Here is a 24,615-nt window from a genome sequence, read left to right as displayed (position 1 = left end):
AGGCAGCTAGGAGCAAGAGATAAGGCATCTCCAGGTCTGGGGGAGAATCTGACCAGCCCATGACCTTGGGCAAGCTACTTCCCCTCCTAGAGTGCATTTCTTCATCAGCCCCTGGTCAACGACCCCACCCCACCTCCCCCACAGGCCGCTGAGAGTGAAAGTGGGAGTAAGGGACAGAGTGAGGGACCAGAGACTGCAGCCCTCCTTTCTCAGGACCTGCTGCCATTTACAGAAGCATGATGTCCTCACCTTCCTACCCTGTCTCTTGGGGATAAAGACAATGTTCCCTGGGGCAGGGGTTCTTTTAGATTCAAGATACCAGAAGTTATTGGGAAAGGGGAATGACAGTGAATTAAAAAAAAACCAAACACCCGACTCATCTCTAAGTATATTTCACAAATTAGAGAAAAAAAGAAATGAAAACAAAAAAACCCCCACGAAAAACAAAAAGAAAAAATACTCAAAAAACAAAAAAGCAAAAGAACCCAAGCACACACACACCTAAAATTGAAGAGTCACTGGGGAAAAAGTGTGTTTTGGAGGCAGACAGAGTTAGGCTGCAACCCCAGCTCTGCCTCTTCCAGCCCACGTGGCGGCGGCGAGGCGGAGGGCTGTGCCAGAGCAGTGCTCCGTGGAAGCTGGCCTCCAGGTATCCGCCTGTGTGGGATGGGACGGCAGCTGCGGGGAGCTGGTGGCTGCAGGAGCAGTGCCTGCCCCAGCCTTCCTCCTCCACCAACCACGGGGAAGTGGCCCCCGCAGGTGCCCTCAAAACCTGTCCTCAGAAGGGCCTCTGCCTCACCACGCTCTACGCACGAAATAGAAAAGTCGAGTCTCACCAGGTCCGTCCTGAGCCACACCTCAATGTCGTCCATGACAGACGGCTGCGCAACGGGGATCTATGGAGGCGGCAAGCAGCGGGCCAGGCAGCCCCACAGCCAGCGAGGGAAGACAGAACACCGAACAAAGTAAATCGTCAAAAGCAACCCCCAAACAAAACCAAAACGTACAAAGAGCAAAAAAAACACATTGGCACAGCAGGCGCGGGCAACACGAGGCAGCCACATGTGAAAAGGCAGGTGGGGAAAGCAATGAGGTGGCCAATTCTAAGAAGCAGGGCTGACGGGGGAGGGAGGGAGGGCGGTAGTACGTGTTCTTGAAATGGAGAACTTTTTGACTACGTGTGTCAGCCCTCGCATCACGGGGTCTTCTCTCAGCCCAGGGTTGCAAAGCACCTTCTAATCTCAGGAAGGTGCTGGTACTGCAGGCTGATTTTGAACTCATCCGTTTATGACAGTTGGAAGAGTACTGACTACCTGCTGTTGAACCCAGTCCCTTGGGGTGACTCGAGGAGTTCCTAGCAGACCCTTGACACCACTGGGGAGGCCAAGTGGCAGTCTGCCAGAGCAGGGGCGCACTGCAGCCAGCCCTGGGAGCACGGCAGGGCTCTGTTTGCTCACTGGAAGAATTTCAAAACGTGAGCCCACTGCATTTCTGAGTGGGAGGAGAAGCACCCAGGGCCTGGGTGTGGCCTGGCTGCCAGAAGGTAGGCATCTTTCACCACCACGAGAAACATGGCAAAAATGAGGGCTTTGATGACAGAAGGGACTTTAGTGGGACTTTAGTTGTCTTTGTCTTTCTTTAAGGGGAAAATCATGAAGCAGCCCTGAATGCAGTAGCTTCCTTTAGTCTCATCCTTTCTTTCCAGCTTTCAACGGCTGTCTGTGCTTCAGTAGTCAAAGAAAAGAAGTTCAACTGAGACCTGGGGATTAGTGACCTGCAGATCTGGGGAGCAGTGGCCAGGGGGGTGACTGGGCTCCTGAGCAAACGAAGACGCACCTGATGGGTGCCTGAGCAGTTTCCGCACCTGGCTCACCTGTGCCAAGGGCCTCGGGGGCAGTGATCCTGAAAAATGCATTTGGCTAGAAATACTTAAGTTGCTGTAAGATATAATGTGACAAGAAGTAAAGGTAACGTTTAACCCCCTAGAATCTGCATTAATGAAATGCTGGCTCCCAGCCTAGAGAAATGAGTTGACTGCCCTTAATAGAGGTGACCTGCCTCCTCACCTAGCCTGGGTCTGGGAAATACCTCCCAGGAGCTCACTCACCAGCCCATGATTTCTAGAAAAATCACCAGCACTATGTCTACAGCTGGCTTCACCTCAGTGTCACAATCTAGTGTAAGAATAAAGTTAAAATAAGCAGTAAAAGGACTGCCTTAGTGTTTGCCAAATCTAAAAAATGGCATGACCTTAAAGGAAAAGAGCAAAGATTTCACATCACCAGCCCTGCCCTGACATGACAAGCCACTCCAGGAGGTAGAAGGTACCACTGACCGGGTTTGGGGTGCACGGTGGAGCGAGGACTTCTCTGCCTGCCCGAGCACACTGAGCAGGGCTGCCATTCTGCCGGAGCCCTGCACATGGGCACACCCTCGGCGAGTCGGCAGAGCCCTCGCTCTGGTTACCTGCAGCAGCTTCACTGCCCGTGCCTAACTACAGACCCAGCGTGTGCAGTCCACACGCATTTTCAGAAAAGCTGGAGCAACCTTGATTGGATTAGGAAGATTCTGTCTATGTTGCCATTTTATTTCTGTGACTTACTGGGGACTTAAGAAGGTTGAAATGAAAAAATATCAAGGAGTATCAAATCACCTGAAATGGCTCCTAGGGACAAAGAACATGTGCTTCTTACTCTGGAGGGCACAAACGCCCGACGAACGTGCTAATAGCACCTGAGGCAGCACCCACCTTCCCGACCAAAAAGAAAGCAGAGCTCGATCTGCTAACACAATGCTTGCTGGCAGGGCTTCTGTCTTGACACGTTCTCCTAACAGCAGATGCCAATTTTCATTATCCTGATGCTTCTAAGTCAGAATGCCTGGCCTCTGGGAGGATGTGTGCCATGCTAAGTTCCCAGAACTAAAGCTTGGAAAGTCCGCCGACTCTCCAAAGAGAAAACATGTCCAACAACAGCGGCTGGAGTGTGTGCTGGCCTTTCTCACACCCACCAGCTTTAGTTCACCCACAAGAAACAGAGGTCCGATAGGCAGAGCTTCCTAATGTGTGGCAAAAGCTTGAAAAAAGCCATTAAGGGGTCGTGGGCCTTAAACCTTCAGATTTCGCTTATAATTTTTTTGTTAATGTTCAAAAATAAGTCCCTCGATGGGCTGGCCCGGTGGCCGAGTGGTTAAGTTCATGTACTCCGCTGCAGGCAGCCCAGTGTTTCATTGGTTCAAATCCTGGGCATGGACATGGCACTGCTCATCAAACCACGCTGAGGCGGCATCCCACATGCCACAACTAGAAGGACCCAGAACGAAGAATATACAACTATGTACTGGGGGGCTTTAGGGAGAAAAAGGAAGAAGATAAAATCTTTAAAAAAAATGTTTAAAAAAAAAAAAGTCCCTCGAGGCCAGGGATCATGCTCCAGTTTTCTTGTTTGACTATTAATCTTGAGAGCCAGCACACTCAGAAAATAAACAGTGACATTTGAGAAATTCATCACTCCCTCAAAAAAAAAAAAAAAATTCCACAAAAGCTGGATCAGGGGAACACTTTTCTTCCCTCTCCTAGACTTGTCCAAATAAGCAGTATACCTATGGGACAGCAAAGCTGCGGGAGCCAGGCTGAGGAGGGAGCACTGGGCTCGCCAGGGTCCCAGCACTTACTGGGCCAAGACCTGAGGCGAGTGGCTTCTCTCTAGACTTGCTTCCTCACCCAGGAGCTCCCGAGCCTCTGCTGTCCTACAAAGCCTCAGAGTTTCGGGTGGAGAGGGAGGGGCAGGGGCTTGGGCGATTCTTGGCCTTGGTCTCCTCATCTGAGAAACGGTGATGCCCAGGTCATACTTACCTTTCACCCGTCAGGACTCTGAGTCCCTGAACTTCCAGGCTGGTGTTTCTGTTTTCTAATTCAGAAACCCAGGGACGTCAGAAATTATTGGAATTGACTCCTTACAGGATGAAAGACACTTGGCCTCAGGGTGTGAATCACTGTGGAGCCAGGGTGTGTGCTAACAGTAAAGCTTATCTAACGTAAGGCAGGGGTTCGCTTACTCGGGGTTGGACATAGCACCCTAGCTGTATAAACCTGCTGCCCTGTATATCGATGCTTTGAGTATTACACCAGGGTAAAGTTCCTGCTAATAATGCAGGTGCTATCAGACACAGACTGAACATGTCACTGCTCTACAAAGAGGAACTGAAGACACCGTGGGGGAGGAAGAGGAAGCTCCCCTGTCCAGGTGGACAGAAAGGAAAGGAGAGGCCTTGACTAGAGAAGGCACTGGACTCTGTTTCTGCCCCGTGGCCTTGGGCACATCACCAGGCCCCTGTGAGGCCTCAGTGTTCTCATCTGTCAAATGAGGGTTGGCCCAGCTGATCCCTAAGAGACTGTGGGCTCTGATATGCCATGGTTTTAGCATCTGTCTGGGCAATGATTCAAGCTGAAGGTTGGTCCAAGGGGTCTGAAGAAGAGTGTGAGTTGGAGGAGGTAGGCAGAAAGGGAAAGAGATGTGAAGAGAGGAAAAATAAAGGAAGCTAGGACGGGAACACCCTCCAACAAAGACCAGCACCTAAAGCCACCTCTCTCTGATGACAGGCTGGACAGGGCTGGCTCAGCGGAGGCAATGGCTAGAGAAGCCCTGTCCACCTTCAGAGTCCAAAGACAAACTGGCGTGGCGGATGCCAGAAGTGGCAGATTTTGACACGAGCAGTGGGTGAGCTGTCTGCTGTCAGCTGATCCTCACTGGGCTGCAGGCAGGGCAGCTCTGCTCAGGGAGCAGTAAGGTCACCTGCCCAAAGGGGAGAGGTGCTCCCACAGACTCAGCCCCAGCAGCACTCTTTGTGGCCTTGGGCTTGCTGTGTCTGGGGGTCCTCCAGGTCTGAGGAGGGAGTCCCTCACCCTCTGGCCCAAGCCTGGGCTTTGGCAGCAGCAGGCTCTTTTTACCAACCCCCTCATGTTCTTGTTGGGACTTAGATTCGCTCACATCAGGCTATTTTCTTGGCTGTACCCTGCATTTAGGGAGACATTCCTCTCTGACTGCCAGCCAGGAGAAGCAAAAGGCTCGTGAGCTGCAGAGGGCAGGGGAGAGAGAGCATGTGCACCAGCAGTCTCCAGGGAGCCTGGCTCGTGACGATTCTCAGTGTTCTCTTCAACTGATAATGAACCTAGTGTTGTTAACTTTGGCGTCAGATATCCACACGCCTAAGTCCCGGGAGAGCAAGGGCCCATCTTCCATAGCCCCAACCGCACAAGGAAACCTAACTGGCCAATTTCCACTGCAACAGGAGCAATTTCTGTAGGTTGGGTAGGCTATTTCCAGAGAGGTTGCAAAATCCTCCCTGCAATGCTCGCACCACCCCCTCAACGTGCGGGACAGACTAAAAGCCTTTTGGTCTCTCTCAATAGAACAAAAAGTTTCCAAGTAAAGAATCTGTACTTGGGAGGTGTGGAAAGGCTCAGGGATTCTACACTATGGAAATAAGGCAAAGCAATTAATACACATTTAAAAGAAAAAACACTGCAGTCAGGCAGGTCAGACACCAGGTTAGCTGTTAGTCGGGCTTGTTTTCTGGGAAGTCGGAGACTGGAGCTCTAGGTGAGGACAGGGCCGGGGGGGCGGCCTGTGTGGGCAGAGGCAGGCACCACCACCAGCTGCCAGGCTGCCCTCAGGGTAGTTTGTGTGGGCAGTATCCTTTTTCGCAGGATTAATAGGCACAAGGACATATGGCTGCATCCTCCCAATTTGGACAAGGCAGTGGACATGGTCTCCAGGAGTCCTGCTCTAAGGCCACCCACACAGGTGGGCCAGAGCTTCAGCCTGCTCCTAAAGAAGCAAATGAGGGGCCAGGCAGCCCATGTCTCTGAGAATGACCTTGGTGTCTGGTGCAGAAACAGAGCAGGACAGGCTGCCTGCTGCTGTGACAGGTGGAGGGAGCCCTGCCCCACGTGAGTGTGGCTGTGCCAAGATCACTAGCTCCAAGCCGGGTGGCAGAAAGATACCCCTCGCCCTCATAGTTCTGATGACTCTGTGTGGCCCACGTTCTTGCATGCTGGTCACACCTTGCTCAGGCAGGTGACCCCTCTGTGCTGCCTGCAGTCTTGGACATGCTGGCCCAGCCTGGCACGGTCCCCAGGGGTCAGTTGTGCTTCTTCCCTGTGGTGTGTGCAGTGTCTCCCCGACCCCGGCTGCAGGGCAGAGGCCTACACTTTCACGGTTTCTATCATCTTTCCCTCTCTGCATCCTCTCCTGCTCCAGCACCACCATACACGCACAGACCTTTGGCCTCTATGTTAGAGGTGCTTGGTGAGGGCTGTGGCTTCTTTTGAGATGAAATCATTACTCCAAGGCAAGCAGCCTGGAACGAGGTCACCCTCTATGTACCCGACTCAGAGCCACCTGATCAGACGAGGCAGGAGAAACCCTTTCAGGTCTCTGTATCAGAAAAGCTCTACTTCATGAGAACTAACTGTGGATATGATATTAAACTCTCCTGGTTTTGTCTTTTTATTCTGTTCCTATTTGTTTGTGTGTTTCTTTAAGAGGTCTCAAATCTTTCTGGCAGATGTAGTGGACAAAAATAACTACATGAAAAAAACCCATCAGCCTAGGACTGTCAAATTCACAGGCTGGAGGGGGCTTTTCTGACCGGTCAGATGCTTTGAGTCTGTTCTCTTAGAAACATCCCCTCCCAAACAAAAGCCACAGTAACTTGTGCTCATCCTGGAAAAGTGAATACTGCCAAGAGCTCCTGAGACAGTAAAAGGAGGGAAGGGGCCCTCCCCCTCACTCCTGAAAATGCCCCAGACCTGTAAGGTCCAGAAGCATGGACCTCAGCAAAAAATCAGAGAAAGTGTTTCTGGGGCGGGAAGTCTGTGGCTTAAGGAGATTGTATAAAGACAGGAGGGGAAAATTTGGCCCCCAGTCAGAGGGAGAGAATGGCCTTGTACTGTCTGACTCACGAGGGCTCAGCAGGTAACACAGTAAGCGCCAGGGTGGACAGGGGGCTTGGCTCAGCTGGTGACCTCTCACCATTCCTTGGGTTATGAGCCAGCTGTCTATGGGCTCCAGGTCAGAGTCCCCACCTTTACCTCTCTTCTGGGCCGAGGACAGAAAAGTCCCAGAAAGAAAAGTCACAGCAAGACTCATGATAAAGAAGGCAATAGTATATATATCACGGAAACAGAAAAGCCACTGTTCAGAGTTGACTGTTTATCATGGAAGATGTGACTCAGTGCCCCCACCCGCTCCAGCATGTCCCCCTTACCTGCCTGGAAAAGAGAAGAGAAGTTTAGTAACCAAGAATCCCAACAGGGTAACATATACTCCTGTCAACTATTCCTGTATACTTGAAAAATCTCCATGAGGTCACAGAAGGTCGACCAGGGCTGTTTCTGCCAATTAGGGCTCCCAGGGTTGGTAAAGGGCCGACTTTTCAAAGAACCAGCTTTTACAAAATAATTACTACTTTTTTCTAACTTATTTCTGCTTTTTTTTCCCTCTTTTTCCTCCTACTCAGTTAGCTGTGTATTCTTTTTCCACTCTCTTTAACTTGAAGGCTGAATTTGGGTATATTGCCTTTTTTTAAATGACAAAAACATTTAAAGTTAAGACTACTGATTTGGTTGCACTGTGGAGGCATAGCTACACAATTTTTTCCCCTTTATAGTACTGTGTTCTTAATTTCTCCCTTGGTCCAGGTCAGCATGGTTTAGGATCTGGAACAACATAACCCAAAGTACTGGCCTAAAGATGAATGTGAGAAAGTATGTGTGTACAGTACACACAGATATAAAGACACACACGCACACACAGAGACGGACATAGACATAGATACATGCAAAGATATATACACACACACGCAGAAACATACAGACACACACACACACACATAGCCAACATGACCCTGCTTCCCCGTATCGTCCCATCGAGCAGTAAACATGAAAAGCAATCTGCCTACCATCATGTGGAAAACATGCTGGAGTCATCAAGACCTTTGAAAACAGGGAGACAGGCCAAGCCACGCACCCAAAGGGTGAAGGGCGGGAAGCCGGCCACATCTCCTGTGCTCGGACTCAGGCCTGGGCACTGATAACAGCAGAGGTGTGGTAGGACACACCCTGGCATGGACAGGGGCAGGCCCTGGAGGCAGAGGGGGAAGCAAACCAGGTCAGCCTGGCTGACGGATGAGGCTGCAGGCCAGGCCAGGGTTAGCCAGGAGGAGGGGACGTCCTCACCTGGCAGTGTGCTGGTAGGCCCTCAGCCCGGCTCCCTAACACCTCCCTGAGTTTGGTGAGAGGCATTCTAAGTAACGGGAGAAACAGAACTATGACCGCTGCATAGATTTTGGGACTTCTGGTCTTGAGGGTTCTTGGAGAGGGGGTACTGCCCACCCCTCTGTTGAAAGGCAGGGTACTGAGAACCCAAGGCAGCCGGGCTGGCTCTTCTGTGCCCCCTGGTGGCCAGTGCAGAGGAATGCACAGCCCTCCTAACAAGTTGGCTGAGCCAGACCAGAAGAGGCAAGGAGTCCCTTCCCCCAAGGAGAGCTTTCCCACAGAAACCAGGCAGCAGCCCTGCTGCCTGCCTGGGCCCATTTGGACAGGGGCTGCAGGAGGCCAAGAATTGGAATTTGGGAAGCAAACCTCCCCATCCAGTGGGCAGATGAACACTGCCCCTTTCTAGCCCAGCTGGGGGACCCTGAAAGGAGTTCTAGCTGTCTGGGATGGTTGTCCCAACAGCCTCCCCTCTCCTTGCCCCTGCAAACAGACAGTCATTCACACACTGCCACACACATTTCTTAGTTAGGCAAAAAGAGAAACAATCTCAAGAGAAGCATTAAGACATAAATCCTTTCCCTGCAGTGATCTGAAATCTTACAGAAACCATGGCTGCATCTTGGGGCCCCAACAAGTATCACTCTCCACTTCAAAGTACCTCTGGCTTTAGCGCTGCTCCTTCCAGACATGGAACTTCCCAGAACACCCTCCTAGCCATCATCCAACCACTCCTCCCACCCCTCCAGCCCCAGCTCCCCAAATAAATCCTGACTGTCAGCTGCCTTCTGAAGGGAAGCACTGCTTGGCTAGGCTAGGCCTGCTACAAATGATCAGCAGAGATGTGGCTCAGATCAGCACTCCCTTCCTTGTAAGGGCCATTATTTGGTCAGAGCGCTGTCCACCCCCAGGGCACTGAAACATTTGAGGAGAGACCCCGTCTGGCCATAGGAGACCCATGTCCTGAGAGCTCGGGGCCACGAAGGTAGGGATTGTAGGGGTCCTGGGGGGTGGATCTCCTGGGAGTGGTCCCTGCTTGCTGTCTATTCACTTGGTGCCCTGGGCATGTCACCACCTCTCTGGGCCTGTTTCCTCTTGGGTGTCATGGGAAAGCTGACAAGGAGCATCACCAACAGGGTGTGACAAGGACTCAATGAGGTTATACAGGGCTCTTATCCTGGTCTCCCCTAGTGTGCCCTCCATGCAAGCCAGATTCAGCTTAATTATCCATCCAGCTTTACCAAACTGCCTGACTTTCCTTCCAGAGGACTCCAGGCAGAAACACAGGGTGAAAGACCTACCACTTCGGAGCTCTGTTTCCGACTATCTAGTGCAGAAGCAAGTCCTCCGACAGCCTGGGGATCTTCGTAGGTTACCCTGGAGATGAAGCAGCACAAGCAGAGTCAGTTACCCCCAGCTGTCACAGGGGATGGGGTAGTGACCTTAATCACTTTCTATTCATGGGACCTCCCTCACATGTACTCAGAAAAATGTTCCCTGAGGCCTTGGCATTTGGGCACAGGCTAAAGGCTCGTGCCATCTGTCTGACTGCAGCTGAAGCTAGGAGGCCTGGGTTCTAGCACTGGCTCAGCCGGTCATTTCCTCTGGGGTCTGCGACACTCAACATCCCTCACTTGAGTAACAATACTAGGGCATCTCTAAAGCTCAATGACAGGATGTCAAAAGTGCCCTGAAACTGCTCAGAGGAAAGGGCTAAATAAAGGCAAAGTAACATTACTTCTTATTTTAAAAGCAGCAGGCTCAGTGGCATTTGACGAGGTAGTCTCCTGGCTTGGGATTGGGGTCTGTCATTGATTATGAGGGCTGTCTTCCTCTGTTCCCTGATCTCTTTCACTGTATCCATTTTGAAACCAACTTTTTCTGGTGAAGGGTGCATGGAGCCCTGGGTTTCTGGTCAACCCGTTGATTCCTGAGCATGGGACTCAGAAAGCTGAATGCATCAAGATCCCACGCCCCTGGGAAAGGTGGCGAAAAGTGTTCCTCACCTGCCTTTAGGCTGAACAGAAAGTTCAAAGCAGGTTCCAGCGCCTCCCTGAGATGCTGGGCATTGTCTATTTTGGAATCAACTCCCCCAGTTCCATATGGCCCATCCTGGTCAGAGCTGCTGTCAGGGAAGCCTCTGCCCATATCCCTGGGCAGGAAAACCACGCTGCTAGGAATGAATTCATCCCCGCCTAGCTGCACCCTCCTAGCTCCCAGCTCCTCCTACAGACAAGGTTTCTGCAGCAGCAGCATGGGGAGCAAAGAGAACAGCAGAGCACTCCCTGTGACTGATGGGAGAAATCCAACTACAATCAAACCCAAGGTGGGGGGTGGCATTCATTCAACATCTGTGTCTACTGCCAAGTCCTCACAGCCACATTTCAAAGTTCTTGGCAGTCCTGGACCTGGTAAATAAAAGGGTTCTTTGTGTTGGCCTGTGACCAGGCCTGGATCAATCTTCCCCCAATATCTTCTGAAAGCCATTAAAATGCCCCCCACATACGTCTTGCGTTGCTCGGCCAAGGAGTTCCCTCTTGTCTGGGCAAACATGTCAAAGCTGTCGCGGGGATTACACTGCTGGAGTGAACTGAGGGTGCCACTGACGCTCTCTGTCCCCAAGTCTGTGGCAACAAAACAAACGAGAGGAGGATGAGAATAAAATGTGGAGTGTGGACTTAATGGAGGGTCTCAGACTTAGGATGCCAGCTGGGCAGGTTAAAGGTCTATGGGGAGCTTGGGTAGGGGGTACACAGGACTTTTCTCTGCACTCCTAGCCCATCACATGCAGGAGGAGCCACGGGTGGGGCTCAGATGGGGGACAGAACAGCTGCTGATCCCCACGCTGTTCATGGTGGAGAAAGTCACTATGAATAAAAGGAAGATTGCTGGCAGTAAGGAGGCAGGGCCTAGGGCCAATGCCCCTGAAGATTTCCCACAATGCCCTTGTCAGTGCATTTTTCTTTTTTTTTTTTTTTGAGGACGATTAGCCCTGAGCTAACTACTGCCAATCCTCCTCTTTTTTGCTGAGGAATCCTGGCCCTGAGCTAACATCCGTGCCCATCTTCCTCTACTTTCTATGTGGGACGCCTACCACAGCATGGTGTGTGAAGAGGTGCTGTGTCTGCACCTGGGGTCCGAACCGGCGAATCCCAGGCCACGGAGAAGAGGAACGTGGGAACTTAACTGCTGCGCCACCGGGCCGACCCCTGCATTTTTCATTAACTCGATCACAGTGTCTAAGGACCTGGGTCATTTATTTATTTGACAAATATTGCTCAGGTACCCACCATGTTTTAGATCCTGAGTGGACCATTGAATCTGATGTGGTCCTTGGCCTCGAGGTGCATACAGAGTAGGTGGGAGACAGACAGACAACAGCAGTATTTAGCTGGAGATATTGGGAAAGACTCAACACTGACACAAGAGTGGGTCTGTAAGGACAAGTGGGACTATGCTGTGGGAGAAGGAGTAAATGGCAGGTACAAAGGCACTGGGAAGTCCAGGGTGTGTGAAGTGAACAGTGCTCATGGAGAGAGATTAAAGGAGGATGAGGCCAGAAAGGCAGGTGGGACATGGCTGGTGAAGAGCCTCCAATGCCGGGTAAAGGAGTTGATGGCAAAAACACTAGGCTTTTCTTAAAGAGGGAGGCAGCAGAGTTCAATCTGAATTTTGGGTACTAAATCTGGCCATGTGCTGGATGAACTGAAGGCAGAGAAATCTGTTCTGAAAGAGAAACGCTGGCTATAGATATATGAGATATTGAGAAGCCAGAATCACAGCAACTGACAGGGCCACTAAATAAGAGCTCAATTCAATTGAAATGAAATGAAGGTATAAAGATAAATATTAAGAAAAAAAGAAAATAGAGGTGCTGGCCCCGTGGCCGAGTGGTTAAGTTCGCGCGCTCTGCTGCAGGCGGCCCAGTGTTTCGTCGGTTCGAATCCTGGGCGCGGACATGGCACTGCTCGTCAGACCACGCTGAGGCAGCATCCCACATGCCACAACTAGAGGAACCCACAACGAAGAATACACAACTATGTACCGGGGGGCTTTGGGGAGAAAAAGGAAAAAATAAAATCTTTAAAAAAAAAAAAAAGAAAAAAAGAAAATAGAAAAGCAAAGTAGAAGAATTTTGAGAGGGCCATGCTTATTTCAATACTATAATTTCGTTATAAATTGCTATCATCCAGTGTATTTGTAGCAACTACAGTCATATATACACTTTTAAACGGAATGAACTGTGGACAAGTGGTGAGTTTCTTTCTTTTAGGTTTCAGACAAGAGAGTACTTTAGCTTGTTGTTAGTTCAAGGAGAGCAAATATGTCAGCGCCACCACTTTCTGTTTCCAAGCCCGCGGCAGACATCAGCATTCAATCACACACTCATCTTCCAAGCCCTGATGTGGCTTCAGCATCCTGCTTAAATCTGTGTTCTAAGCAGCCAATGAGCTGAAACCTATTTGCCATCCTTGGCCGGGTTGATGTTGAAAAAGAAATCACTTCAACCATAGGGAGTATTCGAGATAAAACACAGCAGCCACCTTTCTTTAAACAGCAAACAGCAAACAACTTCCAGTTTCTTGGAACTCTCCCCACCCCTGCCTTCCAACACAGGTATAAACTTTAAGTCTAGGGAAAGAAGTTATGAACGGAAGGTGGTAAGATTGGCCAGGACTCAGGAATACACTTCCCCGTGGATTCCTCAAAAAGCTCTCTTCAGGCCTTCCAACAAAGAGAGAGAAAGAGGCCGTCAGCCCAGACTCATATCCAGGAAGCAGCCCACAAAGGAGGCTCCTTCCGCCCCTATGAGACACTCACCCAAGCCTGCAAGCTGGGAGGAGAGAGAAGATGGAGGCGCCGTGTTCCCCACCATGGGGCTCACCACCGCTGGAGACCCCGGCCCCAGGTCTATTAAGTTGTCTTCGGTCACTTCATTCAGTACCTGTCAGAGCATGAGACGGCGGTGAGCCCCAGAGCCCTTGTGTGGGCTCCAAGGTAAAAGCCAGCAGGCACTGGGCAGGGTTCCAGAGGAAAAGCAGCGACACTGTACCAATACAGGAGAAAGGCAGCTTCCCTTACCTCGACTTCAGGGGCCCACAGTGGGCACGGGCTGTTAGTGAGCCCCTACCCACTGGCCCTCCCCCCCACTTAAAGAAGGCAGGGCTAACTCGGTCCCCAGAACAGTGACTGCCCTGGGAGCTGTAACTTGGGGCTTCCTTGCCACTCTCCTGCCAGCGATGCGCCTGCTAGCACTTTTCCGTATCCCATCAACCAGAACTTGCTCTTCAATTACCCAAATATTTAACCCCAGTTAGAGAAACGAAGATGAGACCAAATTGAGGCAGGTCTCCCGGCGTCCAGAGATGAGAGAATTCTGAAGGAATACTTACTCCATTACTGGCACTGTGAACTGATCGGCCCGATCTGTATCGTTCGAACCTAATGGGGGAAGGGGAAGCAGAGTAAGGAGAGAGGGATGACTTGGCATTGTGAGGCTCACTAGTCCTGTGAAGAGCTCCCAGATACCGAGGGGCCTGGGAGGCCAGCAGAGACCGAAGCTCTGGCTCTGGGAAAGGAGACTAACCAGGCCCTTTTAGGGGGCTAGAGGGAGTGGACTCACACACGCAGAACTTCACCACCCCTCTCTCTGCATGGACTCCCCCAGAGGATGATCAGCCTCCTGGCCTCACCATGGGCACCCTGAGGTGAGGGAGAAGGGTGTTGGTTGACACATCCAGGAAGCCATTACGAGCACCCCCAGCTGTACCCACACACCTTGGGCCCAGAGAGTGTTCCCTTGGCCGTGGAGGGGAGGCTGGGCCAACCACTTTACCTGGAGGCATCTCAGATGTCTATCTGCAAAGCCAGGCAAGAAGTGCAGCCCCCTCTCTATTTCACAGAGCTGTGCTGGGGAGTAATTAGCTGATGTCACTAAAATGCCTCCAGCTCACCTTGCTGGAGGAAAGGGGGTGGCTACACACGGGGCAGGCACCTAGAGAAGGAAGAGAGGTACAGGCCTCTGGCCTGGTGCAAAGGCTTCCCAGTAGCTCAGGAGGCTTAGGCCAACCAGTAAGGGGCTGTCATCCCATTGGGACTTGGCCTGAAGCAACTGCAGAAAGGCTCTCCTTTCCCATACCAGAGTCATTCTCATACCAGGTGGGGAATAGAAGAGCAATTGTGAGATGTGTGTGGGGGCTGCCATTTGTTGCATTTAAAAGTTCCAAAATGCCATGGGCAAAGAGGTAGCTAAGGGACATTTTCCAGCCGAAGCCTGGAGAAACCAGGCTTTACTGAGAGTTGCTGCTCCACATTGGTCTCCCCACTTGCTGGGGTCAGCACCTGGTGAGCAGGGATCCCCAGGAGGACAATCTGATTAGGATGATGTGTTACGACTGTGGTTTTAAGATTCGTGTGGTTTTTTTCAACTATGATCTATAAGGAGAATCTGAAAAGTTTCTAACCCTAGAGTACCTTTCCCACCCCCTCCTCAAGGGACACTTTGTCTTATCAAAGGCACACTAGCCAGAATGACACCTCGGGGCTGTTGGCCGCAGGCTTGGCCTCTGAATTTGTGGTACCGCTAGAACTGGCAGACTTGGGTGAAAAGGCCCACATTAGCTCCGGTCATCCTATTCTAGAAGGGGCTAAAATGGGTTTAACAGGTTAAAAGCCAGGCCCATCTAAAGTGGGAAAACTGGAATCATATGGAAAGGGGTCTCAGGCTGGGAGCTGAGGCACCTCAGATCTGCTCCTATTCTCTGAGCGACACACCCCTGGGTGGTCCCACATTCTTACTGCAGGTTTCTTCATCTGTCAGACAGACACAGGGGCACCCATCCCTACTGCCACAGTTGAAGCTGAGACAAAGCTTAGGTTTGTGACAACCACAGAAAATCACCCTCTAAATCCTCAGCTGCAGGTATGTGTCACACTGACCCTAAATGATGTCAGATCACCAGGCCGTGACTCAGCAGAGAGGCCAGGGCCCCAAGGCACCAGGGGACTCAGGCCTCAGACTTAGAAGGAGAAGGTTGCCCTGTCAGGGTGCTTTCTGGCACCAGTGCTGGGTGATTCAGGGAAGCCCGTGGTGCACTCATCAGAGTGCCGTGATGGGAACTGTGCTTGCCAGTACACCTATTGAAAACTGTCTCTGAATAAGATGCTTTTCACTTTTTCCCAAGAGAAGGTTTTGGAAAGAGAAAAGAATTTTCAAGTTTGTTACCTCAAATCCAAAAATAATCTGACTGCCAAAAGGACTGAAATGAATGTGTGTTTTTTCCTACGCAGCAGCATTCCACCACTTACACCCTGCCTGCTTCTGAATGCTCCAGACACACTGACATTTGCAAAGACAGGGAAAAATCTCTCTTTTTTTAAAGATGGGAAAGAGGAAATTTGTTTTCCTTAGTAGAGATTTTTCCCCCCTTTAATCCTTTTCAAATTTAAAGGCTCTTCAAAGGAATAGGTGTGAAGCTCCAGAGTCCCCAGGCCCCCCAGTCCTCCTCGTGCCAGGGGTTGGGTAGTGGGGAAGGCAGAGCAGCCTGAGACTGACAAAGGGCAGAGCTCAATTCTGTATGTCACTTTCCTGCTACTAAGTTCCCAGGAGAACAAGAAGCATTTTGCCTGTCATCTGGGAACAAATTAGTATCTATGGTGAGTATTTTCCAACTCTAATCTCTCTCTCTCTCTCTCTGTCCTTTGTTTATACAAGAAATCCCTCTGTTATGGCAATAATCTTTTCAAGGGAAAAAAAAGGACCCTGGCTCCCACCTCTCATATCGGAGAAAGACATTGTTGAGGTCGTCATTGACATGCAGCAACTCCTCAGTGACCTCCTCGTTGGACACTCGGGAGATGAGCTCTACAATGCGTTGCTGCATGGCCCGGCAGGTCCTGTTCAGCTCCTAGGGAACACACACACTTCTGGCTAGCCGGCTGGGTACACTTTTTGTTACATTCTATTTACTTTGGAAAAATGTGTACTGACTCTTAAAAGTCACAAAAGGAGTACGTGCTCATCCATAAAGCCAGATGAGTGTGTAGGATGCAAAGTGGAAGGCCCCTTCCTCATTGTCTCCTCCTACCATAAAGGAAACAAGTTCTTTTTCAATAGATAGACAAATGTCCTTACGTATATACTGTTGTATGTACATAAATACACATTTGTATAAATCATTTTTAAAATATAAGGATATGATTCTCTGCAGCTTGCTTTTTCTCTTCAACAAAATATTCCAGACACCTTTCCCCATCACTTTGTACAGACTGCCTCATTCTTTTGTGTGTGTCTCATAACATATATCACCATTCTTCTATTGCTGGGCATTTAGGTTGTGGTCTCTCTTTTTTGGGCCCACCCAAATAGTGCAGCAATGAACATTTGTATATATATGTGCTTCTGCATTTGTGCCAGCACTTCCATAGAATGAGCTCCTGGAAGTGGAATTTGTGGGTCAAAGGGTATGATTATTTAGAAAATTGATTGGTAATAGTAAAAGACCCTTCCAAAAGATGAGATCAGTTTATTCATACTCCAAGCAACAGCAGGAATGTATTTTATGACTGCATTAGGTACATTTCGGTGGCACGTCTGCCATCTTGCTGAGGTCTCAGAAGCTCAGCAGCTCCCACATGGCTCTGCGGCAGGACAAAGGTGACTCTCATGAACCCCAGTCACCATTAGAGCCCTCTCTACCCTTGGAAGCAACATCTCTCTGAAGACAGGCCCTTATCACTTTATGGCCTGGCTTCCTCAGGCCTTTCCTGCTCTGAACGGCAGGCTGACTCATGCTCTCATTGAAACTTGCTTGTGGAGCTCCCTCAAATACCTCCCAGGGGGGCCAGCCCGGTGGCCTAGTGGTTAAGTTTGGCACGCTCCACTTTGGCAGCCTGGGTTTGCAGGTTTGGAACCCAGGCGTGGACCTACACCACTCATCAGCCGTGCTCTGGTGGTAAGTGACATATAAAGTAGAGGAAGACTGGCACAGATAGTAGCTCAGAGCTAATCTTCCTCAAGCAAAAAAAAAAAAAAAAGAGGAAGATTGGCAACAGATCTTAGCTCAGGGCCAATATTCCTCACCAAAAATTAAAAAAAATAATTGCAGAGGACACTAAGGTCCAGAAAAGAGTGAAACACCACAAAACACACCCTGTTTACCATTGTGAATGGTGCATGTCCCCAGGCCAGCCAGGAGAGGGGCACTGAGAACCAGCCTGGGCCTTGGGGCCTGGCCGGGTCTCCATTTGTGATGGATTAGCACACAATAATTGCCATGGGTGCTGACAGACACTCGCAGGTCAAATTCAGTCACCACAGGGATGATCACAGACACAGGAAAGCCCAGCAGCACAGTGGAAACCCTAATTACAGAAATAAAGTATGCTTATGAGTGATGCGAAAATGAAGCCAGGCTCTCAACATTAAAAACAAATAAATTAATTAAAATGCCCAAACTTAAGAAAGGAGCAATCACATTAGACCATGTGAAAGATCCCAACAGCCAGGACTGAAGTGAACAACGTGAATAATCATAGAATTTATAACATCGTTAGAGTGCAGGGAGCATCTACTTAGGGCTCACAAGGAAGCATGGATTTAGGTTTACTTTAAAAGGCCAGCCCCTGCTAACCAATAGGAAAGACATCTGGCCAGTACTCGGGCAGTAGGTCTTGCCCAGCGCTTTGGAAGAAATGCTGCAGACCTGCCAAAGAGCGTGGGATGGAAGAATGGGAAAGCTGGAGCCAGGGGACAGAGGAAAAAGGCGCAGCAGCACCTGACTTTCAGCTGTCTGCCACAAACCTTTCCTGGGCTACCAGGAGTGTTCCTTGCCGGCCTGAATGTGCTCCTGCCAGTACAGATAAAACTGGGACTAGAGGGTCTGCAAAAAATCTCTGATAAGCAATGCAAAGCCTGGAGCCCTGCATTGGGGAGGGGAAAAGGAGGAGGTCAGTCACTTTCCATCCACAGTACAGGCCAATTTCAAGACACAGGACCCGCACACCAAGGGGTGTGTAGCAGCATGTCATGGGAAACAAGTCCAAGGCCACCCAGCCCTGCAGAAGCTTGTGGCATCATGTCCTAGAGCCCATGGGCCTTCTCCACTTCTTAGAATAGCAGATGGCCTCAGACACTAGCCCGCACTGCTCGGGGCCCCTGAAAAGTCAGCCCTCTGCCTGCAATGTCCCTCTCCTCCTTTTCCATCAAACAAATTCCTGGGGCCAGCCTCCCAGCTGAGTGGTTAAGTTCGCGAGCTCCGCTTCAGAGCCTAGGGTTTTGTCGGTTTGGATCCTGGGCACGGACATGTCACCACTCATCAGGCCATGCTGAGGTGGCATCCCGCATAGCACAACCAGAAGGACCCACAAATAGAATATACCACTATGTACTGGGGGGCTCTGGGGAGGAAAGGAGAGGAAGAAGAAAACAAAAGACTGGCAACAGATGGTAGCTCAGGTGCCAATCTTTAAACAAAACAAAACCAAATTCCTACTCATCCTTCAAGGCCTCAGGATACTTCCCCACCCCAACACAATCACAAAAATTTTCAAAAGTAGAGGAAAGCTGAAAGAATCTTATAGTGGATACTATATACCCTACACCTAGATTCTACCATTAACATTTTACAGGGCCAGCATTACCACATGTCTGCCCAGTTACCCATCTCCCTATCGACTCATAATGTTTTCCAAGGCCCTCCCCACCTCTCCCTCCGTAAGGCTCCCACAGCAGTCTGGACACACCTCTACTCCGCACTGCCGCCTCGTGTCACCCTATCATGAAAGTTCCTCCAGCAGAGCCTCTGGCTTGTACTTCTTTCCAGTAAGTGAAGACCAGCTCCTACCCCCAGCCTAAACAGCAGAAGCCCCGGGACAAAGAGCAGGCCCCAAGGATGGTCCACCAAAGTCAAAGGAGAGCTAAACCTGATCCCTCAGAAGACTGCAGGGAGTGTCTCAAAAACATGGCTCAGAGCACCCATAGCACCAGAACCACCAAGGCAGGGCTGGATTCAGTCCCTCCTGGGCTCTGGGGATCAAGTGGCAGGCAGCACGGAGCCGTGACTGGATTAGCTCCCCAGGCCTGCAGCACTTGTGGGCCTGTTTCTCCCTGGGTAAAACAAAGGGGTTGGAGGATTGGGGAAGCTCTGCAGAGGGTCACTGAGGCACCTTTACTGCACGGAGTTCGGGGGCCCCACCCTATGGCTGTCAGGGCGGCTCTGCTTTCATCTATTTTAAACATCGCGATTCTCTGTAGAATTCTACTTGTGGAGAAAAGGTTCCACTACTTTACAGAAATGTTTGGAAAGTGCTAGATGATATCTGAGACCTCTGCTAGTTCTAACATGACCTCAGCTTGGAGGAAGAATGAGACCCAAGGGCACAGAATGCAGTAATCTCAGGGACTGTAAGCCCAGAAACATCTGCTTTGGACTTGCATTTGCTGCCTCGCTCCCCACTGCCTTCAGCTGGGGCAGTAGGTGACAGAGCCCCTGACCCCACAGGCAGCGCCTGGCATGCTCTGATCCCAGAGAAGTACCTAGAGGCCTTCCAAAGAGCTTCTCCTAAACACAAGCCCAGAGAGTCTGGCCTGGGGCTTCTGAATCAGGGATCTCCGGGGTCTCCGTAGAGAGAAAGTTTTACCATCTCCTTGCTCAACCTTTTAAGTTACTGTCTTTAAAAAAATTAGACAGGAAACAAAACAGAAAAAAGACATAGAGACTGAAGAGGAGAGGAAGACCAGAACATTAAGATTTCTGCCACCACAAACGCCAGCTAGCCACCCACACGGCCTCCAGGGGGTGGGTCATCCACAGCCAGACCTTGGCTGGTGCAGTTCGGAAAGCTTCTTCTGCCTCCCTCCACCTCTAAAACATCTGGACAGAGCGACTCTCCTCTGGTCCTAGGACACTGAGAGCCTACATCTTGCCCAGGTCATCCTTCCCACTGTGCAACAGCTGGGACGGGAATTTCCTAACCGCTGAAGATTTCAGCTTTGGCCTCTTTGCCTGGTTCTCAACAGAGGGGAGAAGAGCTGGTCACTGCTCTTTGTACAGAAGCCCTCCATCCATCAGAACATCTTATTAAAATATCCTCTCTTTTCTGTCTAATTAATCCCAATGCCTTTATCTTTTCTTCAAGGGACAGTCTCATCCCCACCTCACGAAACAATCTTTTGATCATCTTTACGGGCACCCTCTGAACCCTCTCCTAGTTCTAAGGGGCACCTCACGAAACAATCTTTTGATCATCTTTACGGGCACCCTCTGAACCCTCTCCTAGTTCTAAGGGGCTCGGAATAAGGTTCGGGAGATCCGCTTTCCACAGCCGCAAAGGAAAGGGAAAGGAGAGTAAATTCTTTGTTTAAGAGAAAGGGGGAATAATGAAGCTAAACATGTAGAATAAACCAGATTTCTCTAGAGAAAATGGTCCCGGCCATTCTGTTTTTTGTGAAATAAGACGCAAGCAGCAAGAGGGGACACACCATCTGTTACTTGAAGAAACAACATGGAGAAGGGCTTCTTTTGTTATCTATGGGTGGCCATGTAGCAATGCCCCTTTTTGGCATTGGTGGATTAATGAAAAGTTATTATTAATTGAAGACAAAGCTCACGAGGCTAATTTGGGAGAGACAAAGGGCACCAGGTGACAGCATCAAGATCTTTAAAGAATCTAAAAAGTTGGACTCAAAGGCTAAGGGCATGAACTTTAGCAGACATAGATGAAGAGTCTCAAATTTCAGGCCCAGACCCAAGTGCCCACACATAGGATGGGGAAGATGTGGCTTAACGGCCACATTAGAAAGAGATGGAAGGTTTTTAGTTGATGCAAGCTCTCGATTTTATAATGTCTGCCTCCTGCTGAGAACTGCCTTGGTCATCTGCTAGGTGGTTTACCAACAGCCCATTTGTACCATGGAGAGATTGGGCCACGGGAGAGTTTTATGGCAGTCTTCAAATACTTAAGGACCCGCTACGTGAAAGAGGAATTTGTTTTGTTCTGTTGTTGAAGAAGATGGACCAAGGCAGTAGTTACAGGGAGGCAGACTTGAGTTTGAGTGTGGAAGCGGGTGCCGATAATAATCACAGAAGCTTTGACTTGCGGACAACTTGCCTGTGCCCTAGCACTTTAACAGATGATTTCCAATCCTTCCAAGGCGAGAGTGATTACTCCAGGCTCCCAGGGGTAGGTGACTTGCCTAGCATCACCCAACTCGTCAGTGGTTGGACCTGGACATGAACCCAGAGATTCCTAGGCCTTTGCTCTTTTGGGGTTTTTGTGTGTGTGTGTGTGTGTGTGTGTGAGGAAGATTAGCCCTGAGCTAACATCTGCTCCCAATCCTCCTCTTTTTTGCTGAGGAAGACTGGCCCTGAGCTCACATCCGTGCCCATCTTCCTCTACCTTATATGTGGGACACCTACCACAGCATGGCTTGCCAAGCGGTGCCATGTCCACACCCAGGATCCGAACCAGCAAACCCCAGGCCACCAAAGCAGAACGTGTGCACTTAACCGCTGTGCCACCGGGCCGGTCCCGGCCCTTGCTCTTTTGCCCTGCTTCTCAAAGTCTAATTAAACGTGTCTTTGGAATCAGAAGTGCTTCCACGGGCTGACGTGAACAGCCTGTCATTGAGGGTGTTAAGAAAAAAGAGGCAGGCACCACCAGGAAAGCTGCTGTCAAGGGAATCTGAGTGCAGGTGTGGAGCTAGACTTAGTTGCCTGGACAGTCTCTCCTAACTCAGAGAGTGAAGGGTTCTACACACAGGAGCCCCTGTGTCCCTTCTGGGCCTCCTGCCTCACTTTCCCCGCAGGCTCCAGCTAAGCTGACAGCACAGCATGGTGGAGTGGCCTCAGCCTCCCTCAACCACAAGTCAATCACCCACGAGTCCTTAGGCAAACAGCTCTCTCCACCAAACTTCCCTGCTGCTCTGCAGGGCTGGGTGAGGCTACACCTGAAAGTGCTTTGCTATGCGCAGGAACGCACACATGATTATGGTCAGCCACAGCAGTGCATCCTGGGGCTGACACCTTCAATTTCCTCTCGTCCCATTTCCTCTACCTCCTACCCAGCAATTTACATGCAAGTTGAGAGCAGCTTCTGTTGGCGTCAACATTTGGGTTGGTGACAAACGTGTTTATTTCCATGGCCCATTGTGAGCTCTGGACAGCTTCTACCCTGAGCAAGCTGACTGCCCTTCAGCTCTACTGAGGGGCCCTCAGGGCACATTCTGATCCCATCACTTTCCAAGCAGACTGTGGCATTTTCCCATGTGGAAGCCTTGCCGTTCAGCATGGCCCTGACCCTTGGGAGATCCTGCCCGGCTGGCTTCTGACTGCCAGGGGAAGAGGAGGAAGAAAGATGTCAGGAATGACTGAGGAGCAAGGCCAGCAGCCGGGAGAGCCATGTCTGTTCACACAGTGCTGCCCAACTCCTGAATCTCCCGTGCTGAAAGGACAGCCTCCTCCACTGGCACCCAGAACCACTCTTTCTCTGATTTATAAGGTAACAGTGAGGGCTGGTAGGCTCAGAGTTGGAACACAACAGAGGGAAGGAAAACGTCATGGGAAGAAACCTATTTTTGAAAACTCTGAGCCGACGCCAGGAGATTAGGTTCTGTTTGTCTTGGCTGATGGGCTTGTTTTAAACACACACACACACACACACACACACACATACATGCGCACACACACACGCACACACAGAGTACTCTTGCTGTCTGGGTCTGCTCTGGCTTTCTGGAAGCATGCTGGCTTTGTTCAGCCTATCCCCTGCTGCCAGGAGCTCAGCTCTGTCCACTGCAAACCCCTGTCAGCAGGAATTCTGATGCTGACACAGCACAAAGCTGCCTCAAGAGGCCCTCTCAGTTTCTGGACTGTATTTGGACTGATCTCAGATTCCTGTGCCTCAGGCAATGCCTGAAAGAATCCCCCCTCCCTCCCCTCAGGCTGGGAAGGGAGGCCAATGATGCATTAATAGGACACTGAGTCCCATGGAGTGTGGCATGTGGACAGCCAGATCTGCTGAACTGAGGCAAGCCTGGTCTGCTGCAGGTGTCAGGAGTAAGGTCTGGGAACTAGAGAGGGGCCACTCAGCGTTCCTTGCCCGGGCTGGCTTACGCTGCTTATCTTGGCTTCAAGAGCAGCCCGATGTCACGGTTTCATGGAGATGAGCTGTTTTCCTGTCTGTCTCCTGCACTAGGCAGTGAGCTCCCCCAGAGCAGGGATCATGGCCCATACATCTTTGTGCCCCTAGAGTTTTGCTCTGTGTTAGGCCAAGGGTATGCCTCCACCCACCCTCACCCCTAGGAGCTGATGGCTTCGGAGGATGAAGGGGACATGACAAGAAGCAGCTTGAGACCAGGCGCAGCCACTCTGGCTGTGTACACTCCTGAAGGACAGGGTAATTAGAGCTGAGCCTTCACAGGCTGCAAGTGTGTGCCAACAGCAGGGTGGGAGGTATGGCACTTAGGGGGCCAAGACTCACGACTCTGAGTATCATAGGAAAATAGCAGCAGCGGGCATGTTGTGAGGCACTCATGCCAGTTTGCCAAGCCAGTCTGGCTCCTAACCTGTTCACTCAATTATCTTGTCTCTTGCTGAAAAGGTCTGGCACTTGCAGTGCACAGCATCCTTTCTCCACCCCTCCAGAAGGCCACTGCTTCTGAGGGCAGCACCGCTGCCACTTGCTACAAATGCCAGAGTTGGGCATGGTGGAGATCTGGTCGCTAGCTCTGGACCTGGCTGGGCTGTGAAACATGCCTGAGGCAGGATCTCTGACTCTAGTCTGAGGGGGCCCTGTGGGCGAGCCCTGCTCCCAGACCTGCAGAGTGTCCAGAGGCAGAGAGGCCAGTTAGCAACAGATCCTTAGGAACCATAATGTGAGCAAGCCTCAGCCTGGGAATCCTCCACGTTCGGGAAAAGAAAAGCAGCTTCAGCCTCATCTCAGTCTCAGGAATGGGGGGAGGTGTGACTAGAAGGGCTCCTACGCGCAGGAAAGGTTGAAGGTCCTGTTGCAAATGTTCATCATGTAATGTTGAAGGAGCAAAGCGATACACAAAATCATACACACATCATCTCAACTACATTTGAAATATAAATAAACAGAAAAAAGTCTGAAAGAAAATACATCCAAACATTGACAGTGGTTATTTGTGGATGCTGGGAATTAAAGAAAATTACTATTTTCTTCTTTGTACTTCCTTTTTCTTTTGATGGGCATGTACTCCGCAGTTGGCATTTTATAATCAGGAAAAAAATGTTATTAAGGAAAATAAAAAAGACAGAGCCTGGCACTGGCCTCTGACCACTCCTGGGAAGTGTGGCGCTGAGTGTGGGCTTACAGGG

At 50.5% G+C, this 24,615-nt stretch overlaps 1 protein-coding gene across 13 annotated transcripts in view; it reads right to left on the bottom strand.

The window, feature by feature from the left end:
• TOM1L2 (target of myb1 like 2 membrane trafficking protein) overlaps positions 1-24,615 on the bottom strand; it is a 118,268-nt gene that overhangs the window by 6,578 nt on the left and 87,075 nt on the right. For 4 of the 13 annotated variants that reach the window (XM_070563630.1, XM_008542855.2, XM_070563635.1 and 1 more), the window contains 7 exons: positions 16,049-16,182; positions 13,669-13,717; positions 13,097-13,220; positions 10,782-10,899; positions 9,577-9,652; positions 7,035-7,100; positions 837-896 (listed from right to left, as the gene is read on the bottom strand). In XM_070563630.1, coding sequence (XP_070419731.1) covers positions 837-896; positions 7,035-7,100; positions 9,577-9,652; positions 10,782-10,899; positions 13,097-13,220; positions 13,669-13,717; positions 16,049-16,182 — 627 coding nt within the window. The remainder of the gene's footprint in view (positions 1-836; positions 897-7,034; positions 7,101-9,576; positions 9,653-10,781; positions 10,900-13,096; positions 13,221-13,668; positions 13,718-16,048; positions 16,183-24,615) is intronic. The other 9 variants (XM_070563631.1, XM_008542856.2, XM_070563636.1 and 6 more) reach the window with 3 other exon arrangements.

The sequence above is a fragment of the Equus przewalskii genome, chromosome 10 (assembly GCF_037783145.1).
Source record: "Equus przewalskii isolate Varuska chromosome 10, EquPr2, whole genome shotgun sequence".
NCBI lineage: Eukaryota > Metazoa > Chordata > Mammalia > Perissodactyla > Equidae > Equus > Equus przewalskii.
The sequence above is the reverse complement of the archived record's forward strand: the minus strand, read 5'-3'. Positions and strand labels throughout refer to the sequence as shown.